Source organism: Chelonia mydas, chromosome 9, assembly GCF_015237465.2.
Source record: "Chelonia mydas isolate rCheMyd1 chromosome 9, rCheMyd1.pri.v2, whole genome shotgun sequence".
NCBI classification, from domain to species: Eukaryota; Metazoa; Chordata; order Testudines; family Cheloniidae; genus Chelonia; species Chelonia mydas.
The window spans coordinates 55,639,185-55,658,237 of record NC_057855.1 but is presented as its reverse complement, the minus strand read 5'-3'; the positions used below and the strand labels follow the sequence as shown (position 1 = coordinate 55,658,237).

General features: G+C 43.9%; 1 protein-coding gene across 5 annotated transcripts in view; it reads right to left on the bottom strand.

Moving 5' to 3' along the window:
• The window catches only part of LOC102932681 (ILK associated serine/threonine phosphatase), a 55,284-nt gene that overhangs the window by 14,420 nt on the left and 21,811 nt on the right, over positions 1-19,053 (bottom strand). For all 5 annotated transcript variants that reach the window (XM_043521904.1, XM_037909820.2, XM_037909821.2 and 2 more), the window contains 2 exons: positions 18,084-18,171; positions 12,099-12,220 (listed from right to left, as the gene is read on the bottom strand). In XM_043521904.1, coding sequence (XP_043377839.1) covers positions 12,099-12,220; positions 18,084-18,171 — 210 coding nt within the window. The remainder of the gene's footprint in view (positions 1-12,098; positions 12,221-18,083; positions 18,172-19,053) is intronic.

Sequence of the window (19,053 nt, the reverse complement as noted above, 5' to 3'; positions counted from 1 at the left end):
ATAGACTACACCCACCTTAACCAGGTGACTCCAAAGGCACATCCTATTGTGGCAAGCCAGGCCACTATTCTTAATTTGCTAAAACCAGGACACTCAGTATTCTCAGGTTTCATAGTAGCAGCCGTGTTAGTCTGTATTTGCAAAAAGAAAAGGAGTACTTGTGGCACCTTAGAGGCCAACACATTTATTTGAGCATAAGCTTTCGTGAGCTACAGCTCACTTCATCGGTGCCACAAGTACTCCTTTTCTTTTTTCAGTCCTGGATATAGCTAATGGATTTTGGAGTATTCCCCTTGCAAAAGAGTCAGGAAAAATTTGCATTTACAGTGGGAGACCAGCAGTACACTTGGACCCGAGTACCCCAGGGGTTCTATAATTCTCCCTCTATCTTCCACAGGGCGATGGCAGAAGTAATAGCAGAAGTGCCTTTGGAAGGGGATACTGTAATATTGCAAAAAGAAAAGGCGTACTTGTGGCACCTTAGAGACTAACCAATTTATATGAGTATAAGCTTTCGTGAGCTACAGCTCACTTCATCGAATGCATACTGTATGCATCCGATGAAGTGAGCTGTAGCTCGCGAAACCTTATGCTCAAATAAATTGGTTAGTCTCTAAGGTGCCACAAGCACTCCTTTTCTTTTTGCAAATACAGACTAACACGGCTGCTACTCCGAAACCTGTAATATTGCAGTATGTAGATGACTTGCTAATTGCCAGTTCAAATGAAAAGGACAAATTTAAAAACCCTAAACAGACTGTTAATTTAAATCCTGCCTCGCGAAGATATATAAAGTGTGAAAAAAGCTCAATTGCAACAGCAGCAGGTTTTATACCTAGGGCGGGCATAACATATCACAGGGAGAGAAAGCACTCAGACAGAAAGCAGGCAATTAGAGAGTTAAAAAAACCACGGACAGTTAAGGAAGTACGGATGGTGCTGGGACTCCTCAATTTCTGTAGAATATATATTTCTGAGTACTCAGAGATGGTGGAACCAATTCAAAGCCTCACTAGAAGAGGAAAGCCTGCAAATGAGTTAGTAATATGGGGCACAGAACTAGAGGAGGCATTTGTAAAAATAAAACAGGCTTTAGCCTCCGCCCCCAGCCTGGGTTTACCAGATATGGGAAAGCGGTTCCACCTTTATTGCAGCCATAGTGAAACTCAATACTCAGCTGTATTAATCCCCTGTATCCCAGAGACTACCAGAGTGCATATGGGCAGGCGGTAAAAGCTTGTGAATCATACATTCTCAGGGGGAAACGAGTGTTATATACACCCCATACACTTTTTGATCTCCTTAATACCGGACGGCTAAGATCTGTAACAGATGCCCACAGGACTCAGTGGGAATCAATATTGTGCTTGCAAAACCCCAATTTCTCTATAGTAAGGGACAAAGGAATAAATGTAGCTGAATATCTGAACACAGAGGGAGAGGTACACGAATGTCTTATAGATAGGGAAGAGGAAGTGTTGGGGAGAGTTAAAGAAGAGCCATTAGAGAATTCAGATATAATTCTGTATGTAGATGGATCAAGAAAGTACGAAAATGGAGTGCCACACACCGGATGGGCAGTGGTACTCAGTCATGGGACAGCAATAGCATCAGGTCAGACGGAAGGATCAAAGTCAGCACAAGAAGCGGAGCTAACAGCCCCCACTGAAGCTTTGAGAGTAGGGGAAGGCAAGAAGCTCACTGTATACACAGCAGATATGCATTCGTAGTGGTACATGACTACATGGACATGTGGTCACGTAGAGGGTTTATAACAACAACAACTGGCAAGCCAATTAAGAATATGGAGGCAGTTTGAAGACTAACAGAAGCTACCAAACTACCATCAAAACTGGCAGTAGTAAAGATAAAAGCACATAATAAAATCTCAAGCGAGAAACAAAAAGGAAATTACTGGGTAGATAAACAGGCCAAAGAAATTGCACAAGCAAGTCCTATTAAGATTTGTGCAGCTGTAGTGCCAGAAGAGGAAGTGAATTTAAAAAAAGCTATATGCAACCAACCATAAGCCCAGAAGAAAAAAAATAAATTGGAAGAGCCAGGCTGTGTGTATAAAAATCATCTCTGGTATGGGCCGGGGGGGAGGAGCTGGTAGCCCCGGAGTGCATACAAGCTCTGCTGCTCCATGCCATCCATTCTCCAGCTCATCTGGGGTGGAGACAAATGAGAGCAGCCCTGGAACACTGGTGATGGTCCTCCATGAAAAAAGATGCTTTATTATTTCTCAAATGATGTATGACATGTGCACAAGTGAATGTGGGTAGAAGGAAAAAGGTGCCCCTGAATCACCAACCATGGCCAGAGGGACCGTGGCAGAATCTGCAAATTGATTTTACTGAACTCTTGCCACAAAGCAGGGGGTACACTTACATTTTGGTAATTATTGACACTTTTACCCGATGGGTAGAGGCATTCCCAAACAAGAACTGCACTGCCACAACAGTAGTTCGAATCCTAGCGAAAGAAATAATACCCAAATGGGGTCTGCCACTGTCAATAGACTCTGACCAAGGAACTCACTTTACAGGGCGAGTAATGAAAAAGGCATGTAAGGCACTAGGAATAAAGCAAAGATTCCATATACCATACCACCCTGAAAGCTCGGGAATGGTGGAAAGAATGAACAGAACAATGAAAGCAGCCTTAACAAAAGCAGTACTGGATACAGGAGGATGGGCTAGTATGCTCCCTGTTGTATTGTATCGAATCAGAGGCAGCCCAAACAGGCTGATTCAGCTGACGCCCTTTGAGTGAATGATAGGAAGAGCAATGAGAATGCCTAGCACTGTGATCCTCCCTCTGGGAAGGGGGAGGGGGAGTGTTGTGGCTTTTTGCAGACAGGCTGCAGAACTACATCAAGGCATTGGACAGAGAGTTAAAGGATTTATACAGTGAAGTGAAAGAAAATCAAACCCAACTTGATGATAACAGCACTTTGGACAAACCTGCATTTAAAGTTGGGGATTTGGTAATGTGTCGCATTTACCCAGAGGTTAAAGGATTTTTAATGCCGAGATGGCAAGGCCCTGTGAGGGTCCTTCTGACTACTAATACATGTGCAAAGATTGAGGGGAAATTGGGAACGTTTTGGAAGCATCAAAATCAGTTGAAATTGTTTGAATCAGCATCTGTCAATACTAACAATGTTTCCACAGGTGAACAAAAGGAAGTGAAGGAGGAAGGACTGGAGGGTGACCAGGACAACCGGAGTGACCATGGGGAGGCTCCTGCTGTCCCTGTGGTGCATGAGGAAGGACGCAAGTAGTGTGCCATGTGAAAAGGAGGCCTGGGAATGGGTCACTAACCCCCCTCCTCCGGGTTTGCTTCACTTTAATTGCAGCACTAAAGAAACACTTAGCTTTTGCAGAACATGTGCAGTGGCCAATAAACAAGTCTGGCCAGAGGTAATGGTGGCACTATGGTTAGGACATGAGCACACGTGGAATGTAAAAAGGTCCAAATAAAATCATACACTGATGCTCATAATAACAGGGAGACTAGTAACATTACAATTTTGATAACAGCTGACTGCCCTGTTATTCGCGGGTGTCAGGTGCCAGAGATTATGGAGTTTAATGGAGGCATTTGGAAGGACTCATGGAAGTACATGAGTTACCCCTTTGAGCAGGGTGACACCCTTAGACGATGCTGTGGCCCTCTTAGAGGGACAGTGTCTATACTTAATGCAACCAGTGTCCGGATTACCTTTAAAGGGGGACAGCTGCGTACTACTAGTGAAGGGGAATACAAGGTCCTGGGTTATCCCTCATTTGAGCACAATTACATGGCATATTGCCACGATGGCTTGGGAGGAAACACAGACCTCGATACTGGAATTTGTGTGGGAGTTTTTGGGAAAGAAACCAAACACTCATGAAAGATCATGTGCCAATTATACTGACATGGTACCAAAATAAAGGCACTGGAGGAGAGTTGTTGGAGAGCAGAACAAGCTTTGGCCATTACCACACAGGGAATTGTAACTGATCTCTGATCTCCTTGATGGCTGGGTCCACCCAGCCCTTATGGAAGTGGTGGGACCCTATGTCCCTAGTACCCCTCCGTGGGCATGGGGAAACAGAGAATCAATGAGAGTCCAAAGACCAGTTTAGACAGGTCACAGTATACTCTTTAACCTTTTGGTACCTCTGGGCATCCCGCATTTACAGCGAGCCAGGATGGTGACCTCCCTGCCAGTATGGAGGAGGGGTCATGTTATTAAGATAGAAAGCATTGCATACTCCAAGGTTGCTGGGAGAGCACTGCATCCTAGTGAATGTTGCAACCACTTGGATAAGGAAATTCTGTGTACATGCCCATATAATATTCTAATGAATCAGTCTACGTTCAAAGTGGCCATCACGGAGAAACTGGCACACACGGAGCTGGTCCAGATGAACTGTACCTACTGGTGTGTGACTGCCCAGTACCACTCCATCAAGTTAAATGGAAAGCCCTTCCCCTCGAGGCATCCAGCCGTGTGCATAACGGTTTCCCGAAGGGCAACCCTGACTGCTGACGGGACGCAGCTCCACCATACTCCGCCAATGATGGGTAACCTAACATGGGATTCGGAATGGCACTACGGCAGTAAGTATCTAGAGGAGGGTCTACAGGCCCTGCAGGCAAAGATCGAGGAGTTGGTGGCCAAGGCCCAGAGATACATTGGGGAAGGCCGTCTGAGGTACACCCTGATAGGGGAAACCGTGGACCAGGCCGCTGTGAAGTACTCGAAGGCGCGGAACCAGGCAGGGGAGGTTAAAACGATGATCATAGGCGATGCCATCTCAGGTGATAAGGTCCCCTGGGGATGGATCTGGATGCTATTTTGTCAAGTTATGTGGGGAGTCTATCCTGACATTCCTGATGGTATTGGTGCTTTACCGGTGACTCCGAAATAGACTGGGTACATTGAAATTGGTATATTTGACCTGGCGGGTCAAGAAACCCTAGGGTCAAGAGGAGGGACTGAAGGGTTAAAATCCATTGCTGATGTAATAACGTGGTATATGGATTTGTGTTTTTTATACTAATACATTAAAGTATTAACTAAATGTTAATTTGTGAACTTGAGACCATGGGCTGAGACATTATGTAACCTTTGACCATTGGCTACTGTGCTATCATGTCTTGCAGCTAAACTTATCCGGGGGTGGGGGTAGGTGTAGGACTGCCTACCCAGTCACTTTTCCCTGCCCATGGGAAATCCATATATTCCATTGTAATCAATTGATTGACAGTATCTCTGAGCCTAACAAGCGAGGTGACACTCCGCCAGCGCTGTATGTAATAAACTCCTGTGCTTGACCTCTACACGGTGTGAATTTATGTCCTTCAGCATCCAACGGTCTGAGGTTACTTTTGACCATGCTGACTAGAAGGGACGCAGGCAGTTGAGGAAGGTGGATTCTGAGAACTGACTGGGGTGCCGTCCTTGAGTGCATTCTCAAAATGAGTGCTTCTGGCCCCTTTGGTGTCTTGCCAGGCCAGGCTGATTGGGTGACTGGGAGGTGGAGGAGCAATGATGACTGAACCCCGTCTCTCTCTTTTCTCCTAAAGGAGACTTGCCAGGGAGGCCAAGGCCTAGGAGGCAGGGGTGGCTGGAATTGCTTTCTTCTCCCTAGGCGCCAGGAGGGTAACAGACAGCAAAGGCTCTCCCAGGTGCTAAGGTCCCCTACCGCTCCCAGGAGTGGGATGGGGCGGGGGATCTAACAGGAGAGGCACCCCCTCAAGGCTCTGGAGTGGGCAGATGGCCCAAACTGGGTCGTTTGCTCAATACCCCATCCCTCCTTGCTTGGTGCCGGGGAGCCTCACTTTTTTAGGTGCTTCTTGGACACTGGCGGAGGGGAGCGGTGCCGGGCAGAGCTTGGTGCCGGGCAAAACGCTCTTCACTGACGCGGAGGTGCTAGGCGTAGAGTCGGAGCAGGAAGACTCCGATGCCGGCCGAAGTGCAGCCTCTATAAGAAAGGCCCTTAGACGAATGTCCCGCTTCTTTTGAGTTCTGGGTTGAAAGTTCTTGCAAATTCAATACTTGTCCTTTATGTGCTACTCTCCCAAGCGGCAGTGGCTATGAGGGTCGCTAACAGGCACAGGCCTATTGCAGGCTGAACAAGGCTTGAAACCTGGGGACCGGGGAGTCCCTGCTGAGACTCTAACTTACTAAAGGAACCCTTAACACCTAATTACTAACTACTGTAAACAACTATATACAAAGAGAACAGACAATAGGTGCTGGGAAAAATCATTATCCACTTGCTGAGGCAAAGTCACTCTGACCAACTGTAAGGGCAGTAAGAAGGAACAGAGTATGTAAGGCCTGCGACTCCTCATATACCAGCGCATGACTGCGGCACTCCTGGGGGAGCCACAGCTGGCCCTCCGGATACTGCTAAGGCAAAAAATGCTGACAACTGTGCACATGGGTGTGCACACACCTAAAATGGAATCTTTGAGTGCTTGCTCATACCGAAGTAGTGTTAAGAAATTGCACAAATTTAAACATGCCTCTTCTTGTACCCTCTCTTCCTGCAAACTGACAAGAGAGAGCAACCCACTGTATCATTACAATGTTTGTACCAAGCAACTTCTTCAAACTGCACATGCTGATCTGCTTTCTGGCAGGCCAGGGATATGCAGGAAACAAGCCTTGGAGGCAGATTTTGTTTTTAAAGGAGCTGTGACATGCAGAAAACACGAGTGATGTGCACAAAAAGGAGGGAGATACCATGTGCCCCTCCCATTTCAAGACTATCAAGAGCCTGGGGACATTTGGTAATGGGCCTTTCATTTCCAGGTCACTGATTCAATTCCAGCAAGGTCAATAACCGCACACTCTAGGGATACCTAACAAAGCTTAAATACATCAAGTTATGCCCAGAACATGGGATTTTTCAAAAGCACTCAATGCTGGTCTAATTTCTCCCCATGAAATCAACAAGCACCTTTAAAAATCCTACCTTAATTGTGCACCTGGCATAATTCAACGTAAGGCACCATCAATAGTAGCAGAAAGCACTGAAAAACCATCTGACAGAGGCCTGCCTTGGCAGTGTCACTGTAGCTCCTAGTGGACAGGTATCCAAATAGAAACCACAGACAAGCATTAATCTTCACCCTCATTGGTAGCCTTAGCAAAACACAAGGGTTGGTCCCTGCATGTTAGGGTAGAGGTACAGGATAATGGGGAAAGTCTTACACAGCTGATGTATGTGCTATCTTATTTATTAGTTGTATTATAGTAGTGCCTAGAGACCATTGTGCTAAGTATTGTACAAACATAAGACAATCCTTGCCCTAAAGTGTAAGACAAGAGCCAACACACTGAAACATCATACCGGAGTAGAGAGTAACAAGAGGATTCTGATCACCATAATAAGCAGCTGTCACAGCAAACCAGCAGCCTAATCACTGACTTTTTTTTGTAAACACTATGGCAGAGGTGAGTTTTACGGAAGGATCTGAAGGACAAAATGGAGGCTTTGCCCATACATAGGGGGTGGCATGGGAGAAAGCATGAAGATGCAGCCAAGAGCAATGAAGGCTGACATCAACGGTAGAGTAAGTTTGGTAAGGGCTGACATCTCAATACCATTTATGAAATGACAGGCTGGGAAACATAGAATATCAGGGTTGGAAGGGACCTCAGGAGGTCATCTAGTCTAACCCCCTGCTCAAAGCAGGACCTATCCCCAATTTTTTCCCCCAGATCCCTAAATGGCCCCCTCAAGGATTGAACTCACAAGCCTGGGTTTAGCAGGCCAATGCTCAGACCACAAAGCTATCCCTCCCCCCATAATAATAAATAATAATAATAATAAGCAGCCATGAAGGGCCTTAAAAGTGAGAAAACCATATCATGCCTTCTTTCTATCACCCTCACTGACTTTCTAGCCATCTTAGAACTAGGGCTATCAAGAGATTAAAAAAATTAATCGCTATTACGCACGCTATTAAGCAATAATAGAATACTATTTAAATATTTTTGGATGTTTTCTACATTTTCAAATATATTGATTTCAATTGCAACATAGAATACAAAGTGTACAGTGCTCACTTTATATTTTTGATTACAAATATTTGCACTGTAAAAGACAAAAAAAGTATTTTTCAATTCACATTAATACAAGTACTGTAGTGCAATCTCTTTATCATAAAAGTTGAACTTACAAATGTAGAATTATGTACAAAATACCTGCTTTCAAAAACAAAACAATGTAAAGCTTTAGAGCCTACAAGTCCATTCAGTCCTACTTCTTGTTCAGCCAATCGTTCAAACAAATTTGTTTACATTTGCAGAAGATAATGCTGCTGGCTTCTTGTTTATAACATCACCTGAAAGTGAGAACAGATGTTTGCATGGCACTGTTGTAGCTGGCATCGCAAGATATTTACATACCAGATGCACTAAAGTTTCATATGTCCCTTGATGCTTCAATCACCATTCCAGAGGACATACGTCCAGCTGACTACAGGTTCTGCTCCATAATGATCCAAAGCAGTGCATGTTCATTTTCATCATCTGAGTCAGATGCCACCAGCAGACGGCCGATTTTCTTTTTTGGTGGTTCGGGTTCTATAGTTTCTGCATCAGAGTGTTGCTCTTTTAAGACTTCTGAAAGCATACTCCACACCTCATCCCTCTCAGATTTTGGAAGGCACTTCAGATTCTTAAACCTTGGGTTGAGTGCTGTAGCTATCTTTAGAAATTTCACATCGGTATCTTCTTTGCACTTTGTCAAATTTGCAGTGAAAGTGTTCTTAAAAACAAACAACCAACATGTGCTGGGTCATCATCTGAGACAGCTATAACATTAAATATATGGCAGAATGTAGGTAAAACAGAGCAGGAAACATACAATTCTCTCCCCAGGAGTTCAGTCACAAATTTAATTAACACATTATTTTAAGAAGTATCGTCAGCATGGAAGCATGTCCTCTGGAATGATGGCCGAGGCATATGAATCTTTAGCGCATCTGGTACAGATATCTTGCGATGCCAGCTAAACAGTGCCATGTGAACAGTGGGGGGGAGGGATAGCTCAGTGGTTTGAGCATTGGCCTGCTAAACCCAGGGTTGTGAGTTCAGTCCTTGAGGGGGCCCATTTAGGGATCTGGGGAAAAAACTGGGGATTGGTCCTGCTTTGAGCAGGGGGTTTGACTAGATGACCTCCCTTCCAACCCTGATATTCTATGAATATCTGTTCTGACTTTCACGTGAAATTGTAATTAAGAAGTGGGCAGCATTACCTCCCATAAATGCAAACAAACTTGTTTCTCTTAGTGATTGGCTGAACAAGAAGTAGGACTGAGTGGACTTGTAGGCTCTTAGGTTTTACACTGTTTTGTTTTTGAGTGCAGTTATGTAACAAAAAATATATGTTTGTAAGTTGCACTTTCAGGATAAAGAGATTGCACTACAGTACTTGTATGAGGTGAATTGACAAATACTATTTCTTTTATCATTTTTACAGTGCAAATACTTGTAATCAAAAATATAAAGTGAGAACTGTACACTATATTCAGTGTTGTAATTGAAATAGATATATTTGAAAATGTAGAAAATCAAAAATACTTAATAAATTTCAATTTGTATTCTATTGTTTAACAGTGCGATTAATTGTGATTAATTTTTTTTTGAGTTAATCATGTGAGTTAACTGCAATTAATTGACAGCCCTACTTTGAACTAATTCAAAATTCCCAACTGGCTTTTCAAAAGACTTTCCATGCAGAGACCTGCTCCATCCAAATATCTGTATCCCTTTGCCAATCCACTTACACTTCTCCTCCAATCATGGCCTCGTCTCTGCCTAGGGCCCGATTCTTCAGTTGGTAGTTGCTTGTTTCTTAAGCTGCCCCATCCCTCATCAGCTCACCCCCTATCTTTTCAGAGACACTGCCTATTTAGTTCTCTTTAGTTAAGCTTTACCGGTGTATCTTTATATAGTATCAATACGAGGGAGGGATAGCTCAGTGGTGTGAGCATTGGCCTGCTAAACCCAGGGTTGTGAGTTCAATCCTGGAGGGGGCCATTTAGGGATCTGGGGAAAAAATTGGGGATTGGTCCTGCTTTGAGCAGGGGGTTGGACTAGATGACCTCCTGAGGTCCCTTCCAACCCTGATAGTCTATGAATACACAGCACTACTTGTATTATGTGATGACTTAATACATAGAGGCAACTGCACAGAGACCTAAAGTATGTGTTACTTGAATGTAAACCTTTGTATCCAAAACAGTAGGCAGAACCTATTCCACCACCAAAAACTCAGATGAATGCCATTCAGGTGCTTCTCTTATTTGTTAACCTGCAATAATTCAGTGTGCTGACAGTTCCCTTCCTCCCTCTTTCTCTGGCGCAAAACATTTAACCACTGAAACATGGGTAGACTCCTAGCCAATGGAGATGTTGCCTAAAGTCTGCAAAGAACTAAGAGACTTGTTCATCTCCTTCCTACTTGCAGAGATGGATTGGTGATAAACACAAATAATGGCATGTGCCCTCTGAAGATAAGGGACATGTCGTTTCTAGAGAAAGCTAGCATTACAAGCCTTAGCCCACCCATTCCCACACCCTGCAAGATACGATTCCAGGGGAGTTTGAAGCACGTGCATTCCGAACATTTAGGAATTAAAAAAAACAAACAAACAAAGAAACCAACCACACATCTTTTCACTCTGATTTTGACTTCCCTGTAAAAGAGGCAAGATGTAACTAGTTGAAACATTGACTGTGTCAAAAGGAAACCTTCAAGAAAGTGATCAAGTATTAAAATGCAGCAGATATTTAAGTATTAATATACACCAGACCGAAAGTGTCTATGTGTTCACATGCACATAGAGTGCACTTTAAAAGAAGTCCATTCCAACTCTAGAAAGAGTACCCATTTTAAATATAGGGAACATCTCAAACCTTAACCATCACTAAGGGCTTGTCTATACAGTAAAAAGAAAAGGAGTACTTGTGGCACCTTAGAGACTAACCAATTTATTTGAGCATAAGCTTTCGTGAGCTACAGCTCACTTCATCGGATGCATACTGTGGAAAGTGTAGAAGATCTTTTTATACACACAAAGCATGAAAAAATACCTCCCCCCACCCCACTCTCCTGTTGGTAATAGCTGTTGGATTTGTGCTGGAAATGGCCCACCTTGATTATCATACACATTGTAAGGAGAGTGATCACTTTAGATACGCTATTACCAGCAGGAGAGTGGGGTGGGGGGAGGTATTTTTTCATGCTTTGTGTGTATAAAAAGATCTTCTACACTTTCCACAGTATGCATCCGATGAAGTGAGCTGTAGCTCACGAAAGCTTATGCTCAAATAAATTGGTTAGTCTCTAAGGTGCCACAAGTACTCCTTTTCTTTTTGCGAATACAGACTAACATGGCTGTTACTCTGAAACCTGTCTATACAGTGTATGGCAAGCTGGGATGTAAATCTACCTGGCACTAGCCTGCTGCTCACTAACTGTTTGGGTGGACCCTGCTGACATACACTCAAATTCTACTCTGTTTTGAAATGGGAGTATATAAAAGATGCACACTGAAAGTTCTGTAGTGCGCATCAACAGGATCCATGTGGACTGTTAGCGTACAGCACACTAGCATGGAGTCGATTTACATCTCACCTTGCCATGCATTGACTGTCTATACAGACAAACCCCTGGTTGATGAACTAAGGGTCCCACTGTATGCATCATATTTCAAGGAAATGAGGAAGCAGCTTTAGATACACTGAAGGAGCAATTTTTTGCTGTTTTAGTTTATATGTGCTTGTTTAGTGCCATCTGGCTTTCACTCAAAGACACATAACACTGCTCCACCCTCCTGCCATTGCAACACAGTACCATGCCTCTAGGACAAATCCACCCTCAGTTTCTTTCTAAGGCCAGGAAAATTAATTTCAGCCTACCATTCCAGTTACAGGATTCTTGGAGGGCACCCCATAAACAACTGCTTCTCTAGCAAGATTCCTACGTGCCCTGATTTTCAAACATGCTAAGCACAATCAACTTCTTTGGGACACCCAAACCACACGAGAGTTCAGGCTCATTCCCATCTCTTCTCTTGTTTACCTGACATTTCCTCCAGCCTTCTGTATCCTCATTCGCTCCTCATATTGGGTAGGGTTGTGTTCTTTACTGAGACTTAAGGCTGTATGTTTCTGACTCTCCTCGTTGTAACGACACAAAATCGCCTGTGCTGACAAAAACCCCTTGTGAGTAAGTGGTATTAAGCCTGTAGTATAAAGTTTCTACCAAACAAATGCAGAACAAAGGAGCTCTTCCCTGAACAAAGGTTTTCAGGTTCAATTCCCCAGGAAATAAAAACTCATGCCAAGACCAAAAGTTATTGTACTAATTTCATCCCTTTGGCAAAGAAGAAGATTGATCTTAAAACTATTTATGAAATGCAAGTAATTTATGGGATTTTTAAAATAAATTGAAGACACCACTAACTAAAAGATATTATCAGGTATCTAGCACAACCTGGAGTCCACCAGGAGACAGCTAAAGTACACAACAGGTTTGCAGAAGGGCATATCATCACATAAGGGCACACAGCTAAATATCGACAAGTTTAAGTGCTTATATACAAATGCTAGAAGTCTAAATATTAAGAAGGGCAAATATGAGTGCCAGATATTAAATGAGGATATTGATATAATAGGCACCACGGAAAATTAGTGGAATGATGATAATCAATGGGACACCGTAATACCAGGGTACAAAATATATAGCAGTGGTTCTCAAACTTTTGTACTGGTGACCCCTTTTACATAGTAAGCCACTGAGTGCGACCCTCCCCCCCTGTATAAATTTAAAACACCATTATAAATGCTGGAGGCAAAGCAGGGTTTGGGGTGGAGGCTGACAGCCTGTGACTCCCCATGTAATAACCTTGTGACCCACTGAGGGGTCCCAACCCCCAGTTTGAGAACCCCCAATATATAGGAATGACACATGCTGGTGGGGAAGTGGTACTATATGTGAAAGAAAGCATAGAGTCGAATATAGCACAAATCTTAAAATGAACTAAACTGTACCAAAGAAGATCTCCATAAATAGAAGTTCCATGCTTGAATAATAAGAATATAGCAGTAGAGATATACTACTGGCCACCTGACCAAGATGATGATTGTGACTGTGAAATGCTCAGGGAGATTAGAGGCTATAAAAAACAAACAAACATCTCAGTAATAATGGGGGATTTCAACTATCCCTACAGTGACTGGGTACATGTCATCTCAGGATGCAGAGATAAAGTATTTTGACACCATAAATGACTACTTCTTGGAGCAGTTAGTCCTAGAAATGACACGGGGAGGATGAAATCAAGAATTGCGTCTAAGTGGAGTACAGTGTGACGTTGCACTCCATAATGTTTTATGGAAATATGCTTATGAATGAATATATGACATAACTGAAATACGTTTTATGCTACATATGCCGTGTAACATCTCTCTGCAAAGGTTATGATCTACTGAATATATTCATCCTATTTTATGCATGTATCATTTCTGTGTTCTAAGTTATGAATACTGGCTGTGTACTTAATTTTAAAATAGCCTAACTAAAGCATTTGGTCAGCTTCTTTAGAAAGGAATTTGCAAGTTAAAGTTCCCAATCAAGAAACACTTAAGCTAACAATGAACTTGGAGACGCCAATCCACATCAGAGCTTTCCCAGGAATGTGGCCTGGCTGGCAAGGAACTCAGTCATGCATGGACATGTGACTTGCCCATGTGATTCCAAAACTCTATCTTGGAGCTGGATTTTGCATAGGAGAGAGGAGGGTCTCCAACCACAGTTCTATTTAAGCCCCTGGGAGGCCCCTCTATTTTGTCTTCAGCTGGCTCAAGAGATATCCTTTGTGGGTGGGGAGGCTACCTGAAAGAAACTGGAACAAAGGACAGTAACCACGGGGGTGGGAGTGATAAAATCACTTTTTACTTAATTAACCCCAGAGTATGTATTAATCCCTGGGGGTGGGGGGTGGGGGCGGCGGCAAACAGCTGTGCATATTTCTCTATCAGTGTTATAGAGTGCAAACAAGCTATTACCAGCAGAAGAGTGGGGTGGGAGGAGGTATTGTTTCATGGTGTCTGTGTATATAATGTCTTCTGCGATTTCCACAGTATGCATCCGATGAAGTGAGCTGTAGCTCACGAAAGCTCATGCTCAAATAAATTGGTTAGTCTAAGGTGCCACAAGTCCTCCTTTTCTTTTTGCGAATACAGACTAACACGGCTGTTACTCTGAAACAATTTATGAGTTTATCTTGTGTAAGCTTTATACTGGGTAAAGCTGATTTATTTGGGGGTTTGGACCCCATTGGGAGCTGGGCATCTGGGTGTTAGAGACAGGAACACTTCTTAAGCAGTTTCCAGTTAAGCCTGCAGCTGTTGGAGAACATGGTTCAGACCTGGGTCTGGGTTTGCAGCAGGACAGTGTGTCTGGCTCAAACCAGGCAGGGCACTGAAGTCCCAAGCTGCCAGGGGAAACAGGCTCAGGGGTAGTCTCCGTACCTCAGGTGGCAGTTCAAGGGGTTTTCTGTGATCCAAGCTGTCACAGTGGTGCAGCGAGCACAGCTGATTGCTTTGAGATACTGGTAGCGATTTTAAGTGAGTTTTCGCAGGAAGAAAAGGAGTACTAGTGGCACCTTAGAGATTAACCAATTTATCTGAGCATAAGCTTTCGTGAGCTACAGCTCACTTTATCAGATGCTGTAGCTCATGGAAGCTTATGCTCAAATAAATTGGTTAGTCTCTAAGGTGCCACTAGTACTCCTTTTCTTTTTGCGAATACAGACTAACATGGCTGCTACTCTGAAACCTGTCATTAAAGTGAGTTTTGGATGTGGTGGCTGGAGAACAGACAAAGTGGTGCCTGGCTCTGTGGATGAGGGGAAAGCAGTGGACGTGTTATTCCTTGACTTTAGCAAAGCTTTTGACATGGTCTGCCACAGTATTCTTGCCAGCAAGTTAAAGAAGTATGGGCTGGATGAATGAACAAGGTGGATAGAAAGCTGGCTAGACTGTCGGGCTCAAAGGGTAGTGATCAATGGCTCCATGTCTAGTTGGCAGCTGGTATCAAGCAGAGTGCCCCAAGGGTCGGTCCTGGGGCCGGGTTTTGTTCAATATCTTCATTAATGATCTGGAGAATGGCGTGGATTGCACCCTCAGCAAGTTTGCAGATGACACTAAACTGGGAGGAGAGGTAGATATGCTGAGGGTAGGGATAGGATAGAGAGGGACCTAGACAAATTAGAAGATTGGTCCAAAAGAAATCTGATGAGGTTCAACAAGGACGAGTCCTGCACTTAGGACGGAAGAATCCCATGCACCGCTACAGACTAGGGACTGAATGGCTAGACAGCAGTTCTGCAGAAAAGGACCTAGGGGTTACAGTGGACAAGAAGCTGGATATGAGTGAACAGTGTGCCCTTGTTGCCAAGAAGGCCAATGGCATTTTGGGATGTATAAGTAGGGGCATTGCTAGCAGATCGAGGGACATGATCGTTCCCCTTTATTTGACATTGGTGAGGCTTGAACTGGAGTACTGTGTCCAGTTTTGGGCCCCAAACCAGAAGAAGGATGTGAAAAAAATTGGAAAGTGTCTAGCGGAGGGCAAGAAAAATGATTAGGGGACTGGAACACATGACTTATGAGGAGAGGCTGAGGGAACTGGGATTGTTTCATCTGCAGAAGAGAAGAATGAGGGGGGATTTGATAGCTGCTTTCAACTACCTGAAAGGGGGTTCCAAAGAGGATGGATCTAGACTGTTCAGTGGTAGCAGATGACAGAACAAGGAGTAATGGTCTCAAGTTGCAGTGGGGGAGGTTTAGGTTGGATATTAGGAAAAACCTTCACTAGGAGGGTGGTGAAGCACTGGAATGCGTTACCTATGGAGGTGGTGGAATCTCCTTCCTTTGAGGTTTTTAAGGTCAGGCTTGACAAAGCCCTGGCTGGGATGATTTAGTTGGGGATTGGTCCGGCTTTGAGCAGGGGGTTGGACTAGATCACCTCCTGAAGTCCCTTCCAACCCTGATATTCTTTGGATTTGTTATTTTCTGTTTGCTTATTTTGGGGAAGGGAATAGAGGCAGGAAAAAATCAGCAACGTGAGTGAGACTCAGAAAAAGATAGAACTGCACAGGTTGCAAATGGCTGAGAAAGAAAATGAACTTAGAGGACTAATGGAATTAAAACAAATGGAAATTAATGCAGAGACAGCCAGGGAGGAAGCTGCCCACAAAAGGGCAATGGAAGCAGAAGCAGCCAGGGACAAGAGAGCCCTGGAGTTAAGAGACAGAGAAATACAGGCCCAGAAGCATAAACTGACTTATGAGTAGAAGAGACAAAACCCTCTAGCTGCTGGTTCCACTTCCCCAAAAATCGACAAATGGGAGCGACTATGTCCACAGTATGATGAATCCAGCGATACTGCCGAATATTTAAATCACCTTTGAGAGACTGACCATACTATCCCTGAAGATCAAAAAATGACCACATTGATTGCAAAATTGGCAGAGCTCTGGACATATTCAGTAAGATGCCTAGTGACGATGCTTCAAACTATGGTAAATTTAGGGAACTGGTTTTGAAACAGTTTCAGATTACACCTGAAACCTACAGGGTTAAATTCAGGAGTCTTAAGAGGGGATCTGGTATGAGTAATGTGGCTTATATAAATGAAGTGAGAGATTTGGTAGATAAGTGGGTGACGGGGAAAGGCATTACAAGCTTGGAAGGAATGTGTGATTTGGTTACTCAGGAACAATTCCTGAATATGTGCAGTGATGATGTAAAACTGTATTTGTGGGACAAAAAGGTGAATGCAGTGGGTGAATGAGCTGGATTTGCAATCCCAAGCTGCAATTAAACATAAACCACTGGCAGAGGGGTACAGGGTTGGGGGAAAGCAGAATCACCGTTATACCCCTGGGAAAAAGGAGGCTGGGCGTTCACCTCCCCACCCCTGTTACTCGTCCCAAATCTCCTGTACAAGCAGAGGAGCCCAAGAGGTGCTACCACTGTAAGTCCATTGAGCACTTGAGCAATAATTGACCTTGGCTAAGAGGGAACAGACAGCAGGTAATACATGAAGCTGCTGCTTCTCAGAGCCAGGCTGCTGCTTCTTTCCACATAGGATTTGTAAATGTTGCTTCTATACAACCAAGTAGTGAGCATATGCATGCTGTTAAATTTAATGGGAAAGTACTCGTTGGTTTAAGGATATAGACTTCTGTGGTCAGGAGGGACCTGATCCAGGAGGATTTGTTGCCAGGGAAAATGGCAGAATTAGAACTGGTAGGAGGTTACTAAGTCCTTGCCCCTTTAGCTAAAGTACACATGCAAACTAGTGATTTGCAGGCTGAACTGACTGTTGCAACAGTGGCACACAATTTTGCACTGTTTCTACTGGGGAATGATTTCTTTAATGTGGCAGAATCTGTCCCAGGGTTGGTTAGCAGTGAGAAAGAATCTTGTGCTAAAAGCCCTGGGGGGGACATGTGAAGTCACATGGACTGCTGGGGGAATAGGAGAGTGTCTCTTAAATTCCTGTGGAAAAAAAAAAAAATGCAGCTTTAGGGGCAGGAATGGGCTTAACTTCCTGTTCATTCCCAGGAAGTCATCGAGTGATTCATCCCATCATCCACTCCCAGCTTCTGGCAAACAGAGACTGTGGACACAGACTTCCTGTTCATTCCCTCTGAAGCACCTGGCATTGGCCACTGTTAGAAGACAGGATACTGAGATAGATGGCCCAACCCAGTATGGCCGTTTTTATGTTCTTGTAAGTTAGAACCTAGAGGGACACACAGCTACTCTAAGTCTCAGCCTCTTCAAGGAGGAATCTTTGTAGGAACAGTTGGGAGCTCCCAGCTACTTCTGTCCAGGCTCTTCCAGTGAAGCTCAGTAAAGAATGGTTGTCAATCAATCACTTTAGCATCTCCCAACCGGAATCCCTATAGAGGGTGGAAATCCATTCCTCCTGCAGGTACTGGGGATGTTATACAATTAAAATCTACAAAGTAGGTTTCTTAGTGCTACTTACCCGGCTGTCTCCAAGGTTGGCAATGTAAAGGATGTTATCCACAGCCAGGACACAGGTTGCTGTGGACCCATCCTTCCACGCAGGCTTCCTGGAGGCACCAGAAATAAGGTTACAATGGAAAAAGCTAGTTTTTGTTAGAGGTTAACCCTGTGTTCTATTTCTAAAGGTTCAGAGAACCCTGCAAAGGATGCCTCCATTGCAAGACATTCAGAAGTCAACTAGCACAAAAACACCAAGATTCTGTTTGGGAGTTCTCCCGTTCTGCTCACAGGTTTTTGTTAAATTAAATTATATAAAACAGGTTTATATAGACAAGATACATACTAAGATGAAGACAGATTAGCAACATAGAATAACAATTTCTAACTGTGGGTGGCACCCCCAAGGTGGGGTTCTAAGGGATGGCTGCAGGTAACAGCTACCTCTCTGCATTTTTCTCCTCCTCCCATCCCATGCTACACTCAACTCCAGGGAACTCATTTAAGGGTATGACAGAACAAGTTTCACAGTAACTGCCTAGCTCTCAGTGCCTAAAAAATAATGGAAGTTCTCCCTAAGTGGCAACTTCCATAGAGTGCAGGGCAGGTGGATGGTGAGGAACTAAACAGTAACAGAGGAGAATATGCAATCTACTCACTGCTCCCCTCTACCTGCATACCTGGTATTCCTCACTCATACTATTTCAAATCATCACACACAGTACCCACCATCCTCCAGCTTCAGCAATCCCCACCCCCCGTTTAAGCTGTTTTCCGGACATTTGGCTTTCTGTAGTTCAACAAGTGTCTAGACAGCATGGTGTAAAATCAGACATGCTGCTTGGATTATAGCTGCAGCACTGTTTTCCTTACTGTGGACCAGACATAACAGTATAACAATTTTGAGTGTCATTTCTTAAATTTATCTGCTCCTAAATCCTCTTTCATTTGCGTTTTCCTGATGCTGATGAGCCTAATTAAATTTCTCCATA